The sequence below is a fragment of the Andrographis paniculata genome, unplaced genomic scaffold, assembly GCF_009805555.1.
Source record: "Andrographis paniculata isolate CXL003 unplaced genomic scaffold, ASM980555v1 Contig11END, whole genome shotgun sequence".
Taxonomy (NCBI): domain Eukaryota; kingdom Viridiplantae; phylum Streptophyta; class Magnoliopsida; order Lamiales; family Acanthaceae; genus Andrographis; species Andrographis paniculata.
Window position 1 is genome coordinate 2,792,889 of NW_026137391.1, and position 16,226 is coordinate 2,809,114.

General features: G+C 38.1%; 1 protein-coding gene across 2 annotated transcripts; it reads left to right on the forward strand.

Moving 5' to 3' along the window:
• The first annotated feature begins 582 nt into the window (after positions 1 to 582).
• LOC127249534 (putative E3 ubiquitin-protein ligase XBAT34) lies at positions 583 to 15,887 on the forward strand. Of its 2 annotated transcripts, none has more exons than XM_051272383.1 (10): positions 583 to 821; positions 1,591 to 1,705; positions 13,544 to 13,694; positions 13,783 to 13,871; positions 13,964 to 14,055; positions 14,167 to 14,248; positions 14,411 to 14,513; positions 14,599 to 14,652; positions 14,734 to 14,819; positions 14,999 to 15,887. In XM_051272383.1, exons 3-10 carry the CDS (start codon positions 13,652 to 13,654, stop codon positions 15,617 to 15,619), a joined length of 1,170 nt encoding a protein of 389 aa, XP_051128340.1. In that variant the 5' UTR covers positions 583 to 821; positions 1,591 to 1,705; positions 13,544 to 13,651; the 3' UTR covers positions 15,620 to 15,887. The 2 variants fall into 2 exon arrangements, with proteins under 2 accessions (XP_051128340.1, XP_051128331.1); XM_051272374.1 differs by having other exon boundaries at positions 584 to 821; positions 13,614 to 13,694.
• Positions 15,888 to 16,226: the final 339 nt, after the last annotated feature.

Sequence of the window (16,226 nt, forward strand, 5' to 3'; positions counted from 1 at the left end):
ACAGCCGCACTTAGCACATAAACAACACTTTGTAGACTAAAATTGCCACACTTAGCCACCACAAAACTGAGCAACAAGGTTAGAAAAAAACTTCGATGATCGCAACAGCGAGAGATAACAATGAAAATATTTGATGACAACAAATAAGAGAGATAATAAAAGATAACGATCTAACAGATTTTACAAATGAAAAAAAAAAAGAAGATAAAAAAAATACTTATTAACGGTAATTTTCTAAAAATATAATAGTCATTTAAATGAATTTTAAATGAATTGATTAGATAAAAATTAATTTTAATGAATCAATTAAATATAAAATATTATTATAAGCTACTTTATTGGATTAGATAAAATATAGAGCATAGAGGGAATTGAAACAGGAGTGAGGAGTAGCATGTACAAAAAGACGGTGTCGTATTGTAACAATGATAATACGCAGAAGAAAGAAAAGAAAAGTTAGCTCAACTTCCCAACAAACACCATTCATTAATTACAAAATTAATTAGTGAAGTGAAGGCGCTGCTGTACTATTGATGGATTTCATTAATTTCGTTCGGTCCCACGCGCAAGCGATTTGGATATTTCGACATCACCCACACCCACCCACAAACTATTCTTCCTTTCTTCTTCTCCTTCATCAATTACCTATACACGTACTTGTACGCATTCTTCTTACGCGAATTGGGGCTGAGGGAGATATCAACCAATCTATAAACCGAATGGGGCTGCAGCAATCCAAGGAAGAAGTGTTGTATGAGCAAGTCACTTGTGGAAACATCGAAAGCATCAGAGCTCTTCGAAGCGAAGGTGCTGGCCTTGAGGTACAACACAACATAGTCTCGCGTCCTCGCTTCTCATCCCAATTTTACTTATTTATATTTTTAATCGCATCGCGTCTGGGTTCGTTGTGCATTTCTGTTGAATTGCTGTGCAAGTGTCCCAATTTTGAGTTTGTGCTTTCCTCGTCAAAGTTCTGTTGCTGTAAGAAATACACGTAGTTGTTTGATGTTAATACTCTGTTCATTGCTCAGGGATGTTATGTTCATATTTAGTTGGATGTTATTTTTTATGTGCTGATCCAAGCCCTAAGTTGGGAGGTACTACACAACCTGCTCCAGCGGCCTCTTCGTAAAGGGTCTGGGGGCAAACCCCGGAAAAAATTTTCTTTGGCCGTATGTAACTTACTAGGATTTTGACCTATACTTGATAAATTAATAGTGAAAACACCTTACTTGGCCGCCCCCAACAAATCTTCGCGTTTTGTTTTGTGTACTTTATTATTAGTTCTTGATTTCCTAATTTCCGCAACAATTTTCTATAGAAACTCTTGTCTCGTGTGAATCCTTCATCAATTTATTTTTTTTACTGCTCTGTAAGCCTTTCGAGTGACTATTAACATATCTAATCATAGGCTTCAGAAAAGTTATGTATTTTTCTCTGTATCTTTGGCAATGAATCATTTTCAGGAATGAATTCTTGTTGATATGTGCCAAGCAATCGTGGGAGCTAAGCTATTGTATCATATAATGTTGAAGCTATGCCAATACATATTTTTTTATTAAATCGCGGTTTCTTTTTTGCTGCCGGCAGTGGAATGATAATGAAGGGAAGACTCCACTGGCGGTAGCATGCATGTCGCCTCGGCTTTATACTGCTGCACAAACTTTGATCGAGTTGGGTGCCAATGTCAATGCTTACTGTCCTGGTAAACTTCTCTTTGCAAATGTGGTCAACTTCGTCTTTTGTTTGTGGATAAAATTTTGCCAAACAATTGAGGCTCTGTTTCTCTTTTTGTTTTTTTTACTATGTAATCATCGTTGTTCCTATAAAATACGCAATTTTCTCTTCTAAAAAACCACCAAGGAAAGTGTCCCCGGAAGCTGGAGGAGATGAGGTAGAAAACCTGTAGTGACAGAAAATGTTATGCCCTTGTGACTCAGTTTACACTTATTTGTTAGTTAAGTTGTTGTAGTTAAATAGGGAGGTGCTTACAAATAACTGAAAGTAACGTAGGAATATATATATATATATCTATCTTTTTACAACTTTACTTCTATATTGATTTTGATTTACAAGTTTTACAAATAACTGAGTTTAACAAATTATCAGTTTATTTGATTTTGATTTGAAATTGAATTTTTAATTTGAGTTTTTTGTCTAAATAGTACTTTAATGTTTGTTTTGTGAGATAAAATAATGTATTTTTACGAAATAGTTTTATTTGTATTTGAAATAAAAGTAAATAAGCTTTAGTATTATATATATTTAAGTACTTTTAAACATGTGTTATTTTGTATGAACAAGTAAATGAGAATACATTATTATTATTATTATGTAAATTATTTTTTTGTATATATAAAATACTAATATTAAACTTAATTGTTGGGAAACTGTTGTTTTATAATTATTAGTATGGGACAATACGTCAATACATATTTTGTTATAATATTTATTTTTATTTTTCCATTAAGCCATTTACAAATAAAATTTTATTTTTCGTTGTCCATTGGATTAAAGTATATTTTCGAGGTGTTTAAGATATTTATTTATTGAGATGGATATTGTTGGGGCAATAGGTGCTCCACAAAACTCTTTCGAATATCTAAATAAGGGCCAACTTTCAAAGGATAGTTATATCATAGGTATAACATCTTACTATCAACCGTATCGATGCAGAAATACAAAGTAGTAAATAAGATAAGAGTTTGTTAACCTGGTCCAGTCATAAACAAACCAACGTCCGGGGATACAAATTCAGGAATAGTTTTTCTAATCTTCAACCCATACCTCTATCATGGTTATTTAGGAAAACTCTTCCTGTCACAAGCTCGTACTAGTAACTGCCACAATTTAGGGTAATTCACTAATACTTTATTTTATCTATATCCCCTATAGTCCTAAAGTAGGTATTTAAATACACTTCTAAGCAATTAAAATTCAAAATAGAAATAAATGACAATAACTTATAATTAAACGCAATAAATTAAAATTTGAAATTTGAATTTCAAATAAACCATAACCCACGGAGGTGGATTCATGACCGTTTCCGTCGATGGTAAATCTGCAAGGGCCAATCCGTTTACACCACATCAATTCCACCTCCTTGGAAATAACCTTGTCCTCAAGGTTGAAGTTTGTGAAATGTCCCTGGAAGTTAGGACAGGATATCCAAAGTAGCCTCATCTAATGATTGCCCATGCCACTTAACTAACAATTGCTCAACAGGGGCCTGCTCTCTTGAACTATTCGATGCGCTAAAACCTCTCCAGGTTCAAACACCGGCTCTGTAGGTAGTTCCAAACTTGGTGGTAAATCCCCCTCCACAAGAGTCCGGCGTAACACTGGGTCCCTCCTTAGCTCCACTCGACCGGTAGTTCCTACCCTTAAAGCTCATGTAAAGTTCCGCCCAATTATAAACAATTTCTCCCAGTGTGGAGAGCCATGCAATCCCAAAGATAACTTTCACACCCCCTAAGGGAAATACGTAGCAGTCTGCCACCGCCTCACACCCAGGTAGTCCGATGGCTAAAGTCCGACACACCCCTCTTATTCCTTCCGGCGACCCATCTCCCATTTTGACTCCAAATTTTCTGGTTGATTCTGGACACAAAGCTAATATGTCAACCAAAGAAGAACATATAAAGTTGTGGTTCACTCCATTGTCGATTAATATGGTTATCTCTGCGCCCCGAACTATGCTTCGTAACCGCATCGTGCGAGGACTAAACACCCCAGTCATCGAATACACTGTCAAGTCCCCCAACTCTCCTGGTTGTTCCTCTTCGCCTCCCTCTAGACCGGTCATCTCATAATATTCGTACTAGTGGAGAGCTAACTCCTCGTCTTCCTGAGCAAAAAAAACACAATCCTTTCGCACGTAGTTCCTCCAACACCTTGGGTGAAAATTGGGTGAATCGGGAATGTGCCGTAGACTGTCCGGATGACACCGAGCTCATACCCACAGTCTGGCTTCCAATCCTTGGGCCATTACCACTCATATTGCTCATATTTCCGGAAATTGGACCGCTTCCTGATGGTCGGAAAAACCCCACGAACGGTATCCAAAGTTACCAACTGTTTGGCTCCCTTGTTTGTTGTTTTGCAAACTCTGTTGCGGTTTTCAAATCAGTAGGCCATAGCAGACAAAGTGAGCTCCGAATTGAACCCCTTAGGCCACTCATAAAATATCCCATGTAGTGCGTCTCCGACAATCCCCACTCATCTTGGATAGCACAACAAACCCGAAATTGATGTTAGGATAAAATTTATCAATTGGGTACATGTGGCACCCTGACCCGCAAGCAATGCAAAGCGGAACGTGTCGGGATTGCAGACTAGCCCCACAGGTTAACCCGAGTCCTTCCAGCGCGCTTTTGTCTTCACCCACACGTACCCTGAGAGACTTCCCAGGTGGCCAGCCATCCTCAAGTTACTCTAGAGCAAATATACTTAACTCTAGATTTCTTTTAGTAGAGCTCCCGAAAATAACTGTGCACATTGTTGACATGAGTAGTCTATTCAATCCATTTATAACCTATATTCAACCTCGGATGGCCTGACATCGGCTCATCCACGGGAGTTGGCCTAGTACCGGCACAACTCTGGGGGTATTACAGAACATTAGCTTACCCATTTATGTACCGATGCTAGAGACATTGCTTGTCGGAAAAACATTCATGGCACATAATCGGAAGAGACACTAGAACTTCATCGTGAGTTGTGTCACACCTAGACCTTTCCTCCCAAAATCTGCAGACTTACGGACAAACAGAAATGAAGCCACATCTTTGGTGGAATCTTTCAGCAGGGCAGAGGACAGCTCTTCAGAGTTGTCGTGTGGCAGTTTCAACAACCTGTTGATAATCTGAGGGCTCAGTTCAAAAACTACATTCCTACAGACATATGCGTTATGGAACCATGGAGTTCCTTCATCCAGAACATTAACAAACAAGTTACCATAGAATTCTTTGACAAGCTTTGGGTAGTACCTTTGCAATTTCACAGTTCAATGAAATAGGCCTTTCCAGCGCAGATAGTCAGAGAGGCCAACCTCCACATGCTCATTGCTCGTGAACTACTTCTTAACAACAAAGCCATGGTCGGCTAGGACGCCATACTCAAAGGTTTCAGCTGAGTCATCAAAGTGAGTGAGGTCCATTGCTTGATCAGCAGTTATGGGACGAGATCTCTTATCCTTCTTGCGAGATTTTGACTTCTTTGGCTTCGGGGCTTTATTCGACATAGTCCTTTTGAGCCTCCTCCCAGAACGAACTAGAGCACCAGCTGAAGACTTCCTCTTCTTGGTAGGTTTTCTTTTAGGTGGGGAAGGTGTGGATTCTACCTCCTCAGCTTGTTCTTCAGCACGTTGTTGTTCTGGTGTAGCAACAACCTCTTCACTCTCTTTTACATGTTCTAAAGCTTGAGGGGGTTCAGGCACCGTAGCCGGTCCCAATGTATCAGAAAATGACTTCTCATCTTGTGGGGGAAGTTGACTCACAACTCTATCTATAATATCATCAAGATCTTCATCAAAAGTAGATTTGTTAGGGTCAAGATTGGTACCTCCTGTTTTCGTCAGGGACTGCAACACTTGTGCAGCAACAACATCTTCTGCCTCCTTCAAATTTCCTTCATCCATGGGAGCAACGTTAGCAATTGGTTCAGGAAACTCTGTGGAGTCTGGGGCTGGACTGATATATCCACGTCTTCCACCACGATCTCTGCCACGAGCACGACCACGACCACGTTGGCCACCTTCAGATTCAGCTCGAGGATTCATTCCAAAACGAGTTCGGGCCATGATTGTTCACAAGGAAAATATTGATGTTAAAATATATTTAGAAGCAATATATTATATTTATGGTAGTTATTTTATTTAAGAGATTCGTAGGATTCTTGCCTTATTTAGACTATTTGTATATCATTATAAATATGTACGTATTTTTATGATTGAAATAGAGAATTTCAGTTTTATATTCTAATATGGTATCAAAGCAAAATTCTCTCTGGATATATCCATGACTTGTTATATCCCGTATATATTTTTATATTTTATTGATGTATTAGCTTCTATCCACGATCATGCTGTTATTTTCATGTCGTCTCCGTCTTTACTACTCCACTGACAGAGTCTACTTTTGACTCTAACGCCGTTGAGAGTCCTGTTTTCGACTCTAACTCTTTTGAGAGCGAGGGAGTCCTGTTTCCGATCTAGCTCTATTGTGAGCGAGCGAATCGTGTTTCCGACTCTAGCTCTATAGAGTGAGCGAGTCCTGTTTTCGACTCTAGTTTCATTGTGAGCGAGCGAGTCCTGTTTCCAACTCTAACGGTGTTGAGAGTGCTGCTTTTAACTCTGATCCAGTGGACGACATTCAATCTTGGCAAATTCAAATTCGTACGTGGAAGATCTCGGCTATATCTTTTTCAGTCACTTCTGACAAACTCAAGTTTGTTCGATCATATCTTGAGTTTGAGGAGGGGTGTTAAAATATATTTATAAGCAATATATTATATTTATGGTAGTTATCTTATTTAAGAGATTCGTAGGATTTTTGCGTTATTTAGACGATTTGTATATCATTATAAATATGTACGTATTTTTATGATTGAAATAGAGAATTTCAGTTTTATATTCTAACAATTGAGATGTGAAACTTTTGTATAGAGAGGTTATCTCCACAACAATGTCCATCACTTAAATAGCCAGGTAGTTGGGGGAAGTTGTAACTTCCTGAAATTCTCCCCCTAAAACCATCAATTGCCCATAAGGTTGTGATTATAGCAATAACTGCGATGGCTCTGAAAGCTTCTAGTCATAAATTGTTTGCCTTAAAGTCCCTTTCTATCAACAAAAGTCTTTTTGCTAGTTTTGTGAAATTCCTTCTTCCAAAATATTTGATCTCCAATATCCACTAATAAAATCACACATCAAAATAAAATGGAGATATTTATTTTTCTACTCATGCATGCAACCTCAGAGAGGGCATGAGCACATACTCATATCTCTCCGTAACTTCTTGAATCGATCTGTATCCAAAGCCTTCGTGAGTATGTATGCCTTTTGTTCCATCGTTCCAACATGTTGCAGATCACATACACCATTTTCCACCAAATTTCGAATGAAATGATAACTTATGTCAATGTGCTTTGTCCTTCCATGTTGAACCGAGTTCTTGGAAATATTAATAGCACTTGTATTGTCACAGAACTTGGTGAATGAATCTTGAACAATCCCATAATCATGCAACATCTGACGAATCCACAGCAGTTGGTCACAACAACTTCCAACCGCGATGTATTCTGCTTCAGTAGTAGATGGTGCTATGAAATTCTGTTTCTTCGAACTCCAACTCACAATGTTGTCTCCGATGTAGAAGCATCCACCAGTTGTGCTCTTCCTGTCATCACAACATCCAGCCCATTCCGAGTCTGTGAACCCAATATGATCAAGGCTAGACTTGTTCGAATACTATAACCCAAGTTCTGCAGTTCCTTTGATATATTTGCGGATTCTCTTTGTACCCTTCAAATGAGATTCCTTAGGTGTTGATTGGAACCTCGCACATACGCCAACACTAAAAGAAATGTCTGGCCGACTAGCAGTCAACTATAGCAAACTCCCAATCATACTTCCGTATAGTTTCTGATCAATAGTCTCTTGGTCATCATCCTTAGACTGCTTATTTTGTTGTCCTAAAGGTGTTCTGACAACCTCTGAATCTCGAAATCCAAACTTCTCAATCATTTTTTGAGCATATTTCGTGAAAAACTCCATCTGCTAGTTGTTTAACCTGTAATCCCAAAAAGTAATTGAGTTGACCAATCATACTCATTTCAAATTCAGTTTCCATGAACCTCACAGGATTCGGCAGTGGATCCAAACACGATGTCATCCACATAAACCTGTGCAACCATTAGATCTTTTCCCTTCAACTTGATAAACAACGTCTTATCTGTTCAACCATGAACATACTCATTTTTCCAGCAAAAACTTAGAAAGTCTCTCTTGGTGCTAACTTCAGACAATAAAGAGCTTTCCTCAGCCTGTACACATGATCTGGATGAAAAAGGTCTTCGAATTCATTTGGTTGTTCTACATAAATCTCCTCTTGGATTCATCCATTTAGAAATGCTATCTTGACAACCATTTGGAAGAGATTAAATCTCAACGAACATGTAACAGATCCAGCAATCTTACTGCTTTAATGTGTGCATCAGGTGCAAATGTTTCATCGTAATCAATGCCTTCAATTTGTGTGTACCCCTGTGCAACCAACCTCGCGTTATCTTGAAAATCCACTTTGTTCCAATAACATTCACATCAAGACTCAATTCCTTGTAAATTGATTTAACTTGTCTTGCTTCGCGTTAATCCAGTATTCATCTTTGAGAGCCTCATCAATTGTCTTTGGCTCAACTGTTGAAACAAAACAGTTCATACCAAAAAGATTCTTGAAGTCAATCTGTTTACCTTGAGTTAATCGACCACCCTTCGGATCACCAATAACTGCGTCGATCGGATGGTTATGAGGAACTCTAGAGCCATACCTTCTCACTTCTGCATCAGATTCATTCAGTCTCAGCAGGTTGTTGGTTGTTTGTAGTTACATCCGTTGAACACTCTAGTTCTAACCAGTCAAATATGACTTGAACTTTCAGCAGCATCATTGTCACCCGTCTGAGGTGGATCATTCTTAATCTGGAGAATGTTCTGAACGTCTGGAGGATTTTGAATTACTTTGGCATGTGTAGCATCATCATCATCACTTGGATGTATAGGTTTTTTCTCCAAAATAACATAATCAAATATCACATTCACGGATTCCATCACCTTCTTGGTTCGATTTTTGTAAACTCTGTAAGCTATTGAATTCAGAGGGTATCCCAAGAGTATACCTTCATCTGATCGAGTGTCAACCTTATGTAGCTGATCCCTGTCCTTCATGATGTAACACTTACACCTGAATGTATGAAAGTAAACATTTGGTTTATTCCCAATCCATATTTCATATGGTGTCTTCTCTGTATGAGGTGTGAGGTAAATTCGATTGATCACATAACCAGCTGTATTAATAGCTTCAACCCACAGATGTTTAGCAACTCCCTTGGCATGCATAATCGACCTAGCCATCTTTTGTAAGGTTCGATTCTTTCTCTCCACCACTCCATTTTGTTGTGAGTCTTCCGTACCCAATCCATTGCAAAATACAGCAAATCTCTGATTTTCGAACTCTTTTCCGTAATCAGTCCTCGGCCTATCAATCTTCGATTTCTTCTTATTCATGAGCCTTATACTCAATTTTTCAAAAGCATCAAATGCATTACTCTTTTCACGCAAGAAATCAACCCAAGTATATCTAGAAAAGTCATCAACATAGACCAAAATATACTTCTTACAACCAAGGCTACAGAAATCAACTGGACCCATGAGATCCATATACAACAGTTCCGGACAATAGTTTCTAACACGTTGTTCTAACGACTAATACACAACCCTCTTCTTCCGTTTCCGTCTTGCACAGTCACCACACGTAGTACGGGCATTTTCAAAAATTTGGATAATCCTCTGATAGCTCCAATTTTGTTGATCCTCAGCATGTTCTACCGATTAACATGACCCAATCTGGTGTGCTATAGTATAGCTCATCATCTTTCAGGATGAAGGCTTCCATTCTAGGATACTCCAGTAGGTAGCAGTTGTTCTTTGATCAAACACCGATCATCAGTAGAGGCTGCGGGTTTCCACGTTATAAAAAAAAAAACCACCGGTCGTCACACATTTTTGTCCAACATCATATACTTCACATGAATTTTTGTGAACTTCACATGCAAGTCATCGTGACAGAGTTGACTAATACTGATCAAGTTTGTGCTAAGTCCCTCAACATAATAGACTTTCGAAAATCTTGGAATCCTTTTTTTTTTCTCAATAACGCTATATCCACTGATCTTCCTTTTTGCACCATCACAAAAGATAACATTTCCACTTCGGTCTTCAACAAAATTCTTCAGAAGTCTCTTTTGATTCGTCATGTGTTGAGAGCATCCACTATCAAAATACCATCTATCTGCTCGGTAAACTCTTGACTCGACAAGATCATATTGCATTCCAACCGTTTCTGATTTTCCTTAGTCATCCACACCAATTTGACTTTGATGTTCTATTTCAGCCCTTCAGTAGGCCACTGAATGTGCCTTCCATTGATAACATCATTTGCCAACTTGAAACATTTAGGCCGAATTAAATGGTTACATGCAGTATTTGCGGTCAGTAGATCATGATAACATCGACCTATCATTATCAGATCTTATGCGGTTTCTGTTCCAATTCTGCTCTTCTTTGAGTTTTGTTTCTTAGCAGATGATTTCATCTCTGGAAGTTTGACATCAGTTAACAAACCACCACAGACAAAAGTAGTTGGTTTATTTTGAGAGGATTCACAAAAACTCAATCCTTTGCGATCACCAAAAGGTTTACCAATTGAAATAACCTCATCCAATTTCTCATTTCCCTTCCGAAGTCTATCATTTTCATCTTTTAACTTCAAATTCTCAAACTTTAACTTCTCTGATTCAACAAGTTTTTCATAAACAATCTTCCTCAACTTTTCAAGTTCATCATCAAGCTTCTCTTTTTGATCTTCCAACCGATATATCGTGTCCAACAACTCTTTATTTTTCACCACAACTTTCTTCTGTTCGGTCTCCATCTCCTCAAAAACTTCAATTAACTTGTCAGCATCAAGTTCCCTTGACTCCTTAGCAATTTTAGAACTAGAACCCTCCTTTTCTTTATTGGTTTCATTAACACTTGCCATAAATGCCACCACTTCATCATTATGTGTCTGTTCTTCCCTATCAGCAGATGCACCATCTTCATTGTCACTCCATGTGGCTTGGTAAGTTCTCTTTTCCCTTTTCTTTACGGCTAGGCACTCATATTTTATATGTCTAATGCCACCATATCCATAGCAGGTAGGCTCTAGAAACCGTCTCAGGTTTTGCAGACACCACAAACTTCTTCTTGAATCCACCGTCAAATTTTTCTTTCGGCTTGCTGTAAGTAGTTGGTTTCTGCACAGGGTATTTTCATTGTAAATTGGATGTATTCACTCCGTTGTAACCACTTCTGTTCTGTTCCGGAAATTCCTATACTTCAGCTTGGCTGCTTGTTTCTCACTTATTATTCTTGAAAGTTTTCGACTCAACAGAGCCATTTCCTTATGAGATTCGATTAGCTCTATGTCTTCAGCACTCAACGCCATTGTTTTAGGAGTTTCATCTTCAAGATAGTTCATTTCATAACTCATCAATGCACCGTATAGGTCATCCAAAGTAATATTCTTCAGCTTTGGGCGCTCATCGAGCATAATAACCTTTTGTTTTTAAGTTCTTGGTAAGTGTCCTTAACAGTTTTCTAACCCGTCTTCCCTCTTCAATGTGCAATCCCAGTGCTTCAGCTTGATGGACAATGTCCTTAAATCGATTGTAATATTCTGCCCTCTCATCTTTATTCTTTTTAATCCTTTCAAATATTGTTTCAACACACTCCAGTTTCGACTCTTTGACTTGAACCGAACCTTCAAATGCATTTTTCAGAATTTCCCAAGCTTCCTTAGCAATCTTGCAATTGGATATCAGTTTCGATTGAGTTTCATCCACAACATTGAAAATCTAATGGCTTTTGAGTTAGCAATTCCAGGAGCTTTCTCATTCAAAGTCGATTCTCTCTTCGGTTTTTTCACAGGCAACACCATCTTCATCTAGAATGATTTTCATGGGGTGAGACCAAGCAAACTCAACAACATCTTAAACATATTCTCCCTAGACATCAGAAAAACTTCTATTTTATTTTTCCAGCTTCGATAATTTGTTTCATCAAACAATGGAGGACGTGAGGTCGAACAACCTTCCTTACTCATCTTATTGTGAAAAGATCTACTCAACAACCCAGAGAACACTGCTCTGATACAAAATGTTAGGGAATAGGTGCTGCACCAAAAGTCCTTCGAATACCTAAACAATGGTTAACTCCCGAAGCATAGTTATATCAAAGTTATAACACCCTACTGGTAACCGTATGCATGCAGAAATATAAAGTAGTAAATGAGACAAGGGTTTGTTAACCCGGTTTGGTTATAAACAAACCTACATCCGAGGGATATCAATCCAAGAATAGTTCTACTAATCAAAGTGTTGATTAAGAACAAAGATAAACCACAACTCCTTCAACCCATATCTCTACAATGGTTATCTTGAAAAACTTCTCCACTGGCTTAAGTTGTCACAAGTTTGTACGGACAATTACCACATAGCATGGCTGCTCAAAATCTAGACATCTCTCCCGAACGGAACTCCAATAACTCCTTTCTCCGTCGAACTCTCCGGCCGGTAAAATTGATAAAACACTTACTCAGAACATGAAGAATAGAAGGGACAGAGTTAAAAGCATGAACAACACTTTTTCTCTCTAAACTAAACTCGCAAAACCCTGCTACAAACTAGACTCACACCTCATGGCTTACAAAGCAACAGTCATGCAGGGCATGCAAAACAAACACAATTAAAATTTCTTGCACATAAATGGAATGGTGTGTCTCTGCATATAATCTGAAACTATGTTGACCACCCAGAACATTCATTCCTTTTGTCTTATGTGCCCACCAACCGAGAGAGAGAAAGACAAACAAGGTTGTTATCATCCTGTTGTAGCAACCAGATGAGATACTCTGCTCCAAAAATGGAAATCTGAGAAAGACAGTAGCAAGAAAGAACAAAAGTGTCCATATGCCAAAATAGATAAGGGGATTTCATGTTCTAACAGATATAAATATATATATCTATATATATTATAGTGTATATTTTGGTAGGGATGCAAATCAGCAACTTTAAAATTGGAATTTTGAATTGTTAAATTTCAGACTCAATTTAATTTATATTAAGTAGTTCCACATTAGATTTTGCTTTTCATTTGAATTGTGTTGGGTTTGGTGTTTTGAGTTTGAATATTAATTTAAATAATGGCTGGATGTGATAATATCCTTACATAGAACAGAGAATTTTTAGTGTTCTTATAAATTCATTGAGTCCACAACATTAAAAGAAAAAAAAAAAAAAAAAACAAGAAAGGATGAGGATTAATCATGAGCAGGGCTTCTAAGTTTAGATTGGATAGATTAAGCTTTTTAAATATTTGAATTTCGCACTTCTAATACTGGACTTGGACTTTAATTTTTTTGAATTTATTGGATCATATTAATGAGTTTGAATATATTGCATGATTTTGAATTTGAAATGGAACTTCCAATATAAAAATTCCTAAAACTGAACTTATTCGACGTTTGAGGAATTCTAAGTTATAAATTTCTAATTCTAATTCTTAGAATTTGAATTTAGTCCATAATGTAAAAATCTTGAATTTTCACACCCTTATACATATATGTATGTTGGATTTTTGGATGTCTCTGAAGTTTCCTTGGTCATCTGACATTTTTTCCTGGGTCCTTCTAATTCAAAATTTTGATGTGGTGGATATGACAAGTAGAGTTACCTTTGCCAAGTACTTGTGCTGGCGTTCTGCAGTGTTCCACTATCCTGAGTTCATTTTTTGAAAGGTCACTTTGGCGGGACTCCGCTGCATCATGCTGCAAGAATGGGTAATGAGCATACTGTCAAGCTGCTGCTTCGACATGGAGGTGTGTGTTTGCATCTGCAATCCGAGAAATGATGATCCTTCCACATCCCAAATAATTCACGTATAATATTTTCTCTTGTATATTTCAGCAAATGCATTAGTAATGAACGATGATTTTCAAACACCTCTAGACATTGCTAGAGCCAAAGGCTATGGTAGTATTGTCCGAGCAATTGAGGTATTGTGCAATGACTTCTTGTTCATGTAGTTTACCTTCTTATTGACCTGTTATCCGAAACTTCAAAATACATTTCTTTGTTTGGTTCTCAGGGAAATGTGTGCTTATTTTCTGGGTGGCTGAGAGAAATTTATGGGCCAGGATTTGTTGAACTTCTGGCTCCTCACTTGTTGTCAAGAAGGGTGTGAGTGCAATGCCGATGTTACTATTTTGAAATAATAATCTTTTCATACTTTCATGGATTGTTTATTTCATCTGAATTCTACCAAATGATATATCTTCATCATTGATGCAGATGGGCCGTTGTTTTGCCATGTGGTTCTCGGAAGCTTCGGAAACCTTTCAGGTTGGAGCTTGCAATGTATTCAGATGTACAGGTGCCTCTAACATACAAATACTGATTTTTCGAGGAATCTTTTAATGCTACAGAAATATGTGCTAATAGTGCACTACTTCATCGTATTGTACATCTCCTTGTTTCGATTTTTGATTTAACCAAAATGGATCGTGTTCATGGAAAACCTGCATTCTTTGTGTAGGATGCCCAACCACGCACGATTGTTCCATTATGGAAGGCCAATCTAGAAGAACCAAATTTTAACCAGCCTGATCTGGAGGTTATCATATCAGATATTTCAAGAAGTATGAAACTAAGTTTAGCCTCTCTCCATTGTCATCAGCTATTTTTAATAATAGAGATATGATCATGTGTTATTTTTATGCACAGTACCGAGGCGCTGGAAGAGGAGACGGGCCATAAGATCTTCCCAAGAGTCCAGAAGTAAGTGTATCTTAAATTTCAAACTCCCGAAAACTAAATGGTAATTTTTTTTGTCTTATAAACTTGTTTTCGGTATCATAGGTACACACATTAAATTTGTACCTGTGCAAGGAAGCGAGACACTGCAATTGCAACGTTTCTCGAATGCCTGTAAAGGAATTCCACAGGTGAAAAATAGTTGCTTAGTTGCAATTATATGCACATATTGTAAGAAGTTAAACAAATATATCATAACTCTTTCTTTGTGAAAACCTTCGTTCTTTCAATATTTGTACATGTTGTCAATCGGCAAGAAATTAAGTTGTCTACTCTGTCTAATTATTGTTTACTGTTATTCGAAAAACAGGCGGTGCAACCATCATTTCCATCCGACTTTCCTGTCCCTACTGCTCCTGCAAACGCGCCATCAGCTCCCAATGATGACTCACATCCATCCGCCTTACACGAAAGATCCCCAACACATATGGATGCATCAACAAGTTTAGCCTACTCGACAAATAATTGTTGTCGTAAAGAGACCTTCATCAGTGGCGCCTTTAATACCCACACACCAAATGGAAGCGTAGTCGAGTCTCAGATATCCAGTCCATCTAACAATCCACCTCAACCCTTCCAAATCCCTTCGGCCATCCGAACACCTCGCGAAAATCCTTGTCAGGTCTTCGCTCCATCAGCTCCTCCTGCAAAAGGAAACGGCACGGTTCAGTATCCATCAATCGACACAAGTGTGGTTGACATATCCTCTCCTCCAGTGGAAGCAATCCCCGATTGTGCACAAGACAAGAAAGATGATAGTGCAGCCTCGTCTTGCACGATCTGCCTGGATGCTCCCATTGAAGGAGCTTGCATCCCGTGTGGCCACATGGTTGGATGCATGATGTGCTTGACCGAAATCCACGACAAGAAATGGGGCTGCCCGGTCTGCCGTGCTCCTATCGATCGCGTGGTTCGGATATATTCGGGTTAGTAATGCTGGTAAGAGAGCTGATTCCCATTAAGCTTTCTTGATATCTGCTTGGTCCTGTTGTGTTGTGCTGTTTGATATCTGGTTAAAAGATGATTTTAGAATGTTTTCTATGGAACATCAGAGGATTAGTAGTTTGGCAAATCCTATGTTAAGACACATATATTATATATATCGAGAGAGAGAGCTTCACTATAAATTATTATTTAATAATCATGTTATTTATTATAAACATGAGTTTTTAAATGATTATTTGTAGTAAACTTGAGTATGATCTTTCCCACATTCTTAGAATGTATTTTAAGGTATAGATTATCCAAACCCACATGATCTGTTTGCTTTGTTGTTCTACGTATTGTGTAGGAAAATTTATTCAGTGTATGGTATTTGTACGTGGTGATCAAATCATTATGCAGAAACTCCTTGATTTGTTGAATAAATATCAACTGTGCGATCATACATGTGGTGCGATCATTTCTTCAACCCAGTGGCGCTGGGAAGAAATGGATGTTGCGAATCAGGAGAGAAAATGCAACCACCACCAAACTAGGCTGTAGGCAGTGGAGAAGAACGGAGCAGAGAGGAGAGATCGTGCACGTGTTTTTGGATA

What these genes read in the sequence shown, in the direction of transcription:
- LOC127249534 (XM_051272374.1), top strand. Translation starts at nt 720, where the DNA reads ATGGGGCTGCAGCAATCCAAGGAAGAAGTGTTGTATGAGCAAGTCACT. An exon ending in CAATGTATTCAGATGTACAG is followed by an intron (nt 14,249 to 14,410) that starts GTGCCTCTAACA and finishes TTCTTTGTGTAG; the next exon opens with GATGCCCAACCACGCACGAT. An exon ending in CATATCAGATATTTCAAGAA is followed by an intron (nt 14,514 to 14,598) that starts GTATGAAACTAA and finishes TTTTATGCACAG; the next exon opens with TACCGAGGCGCTGGAAGAGG.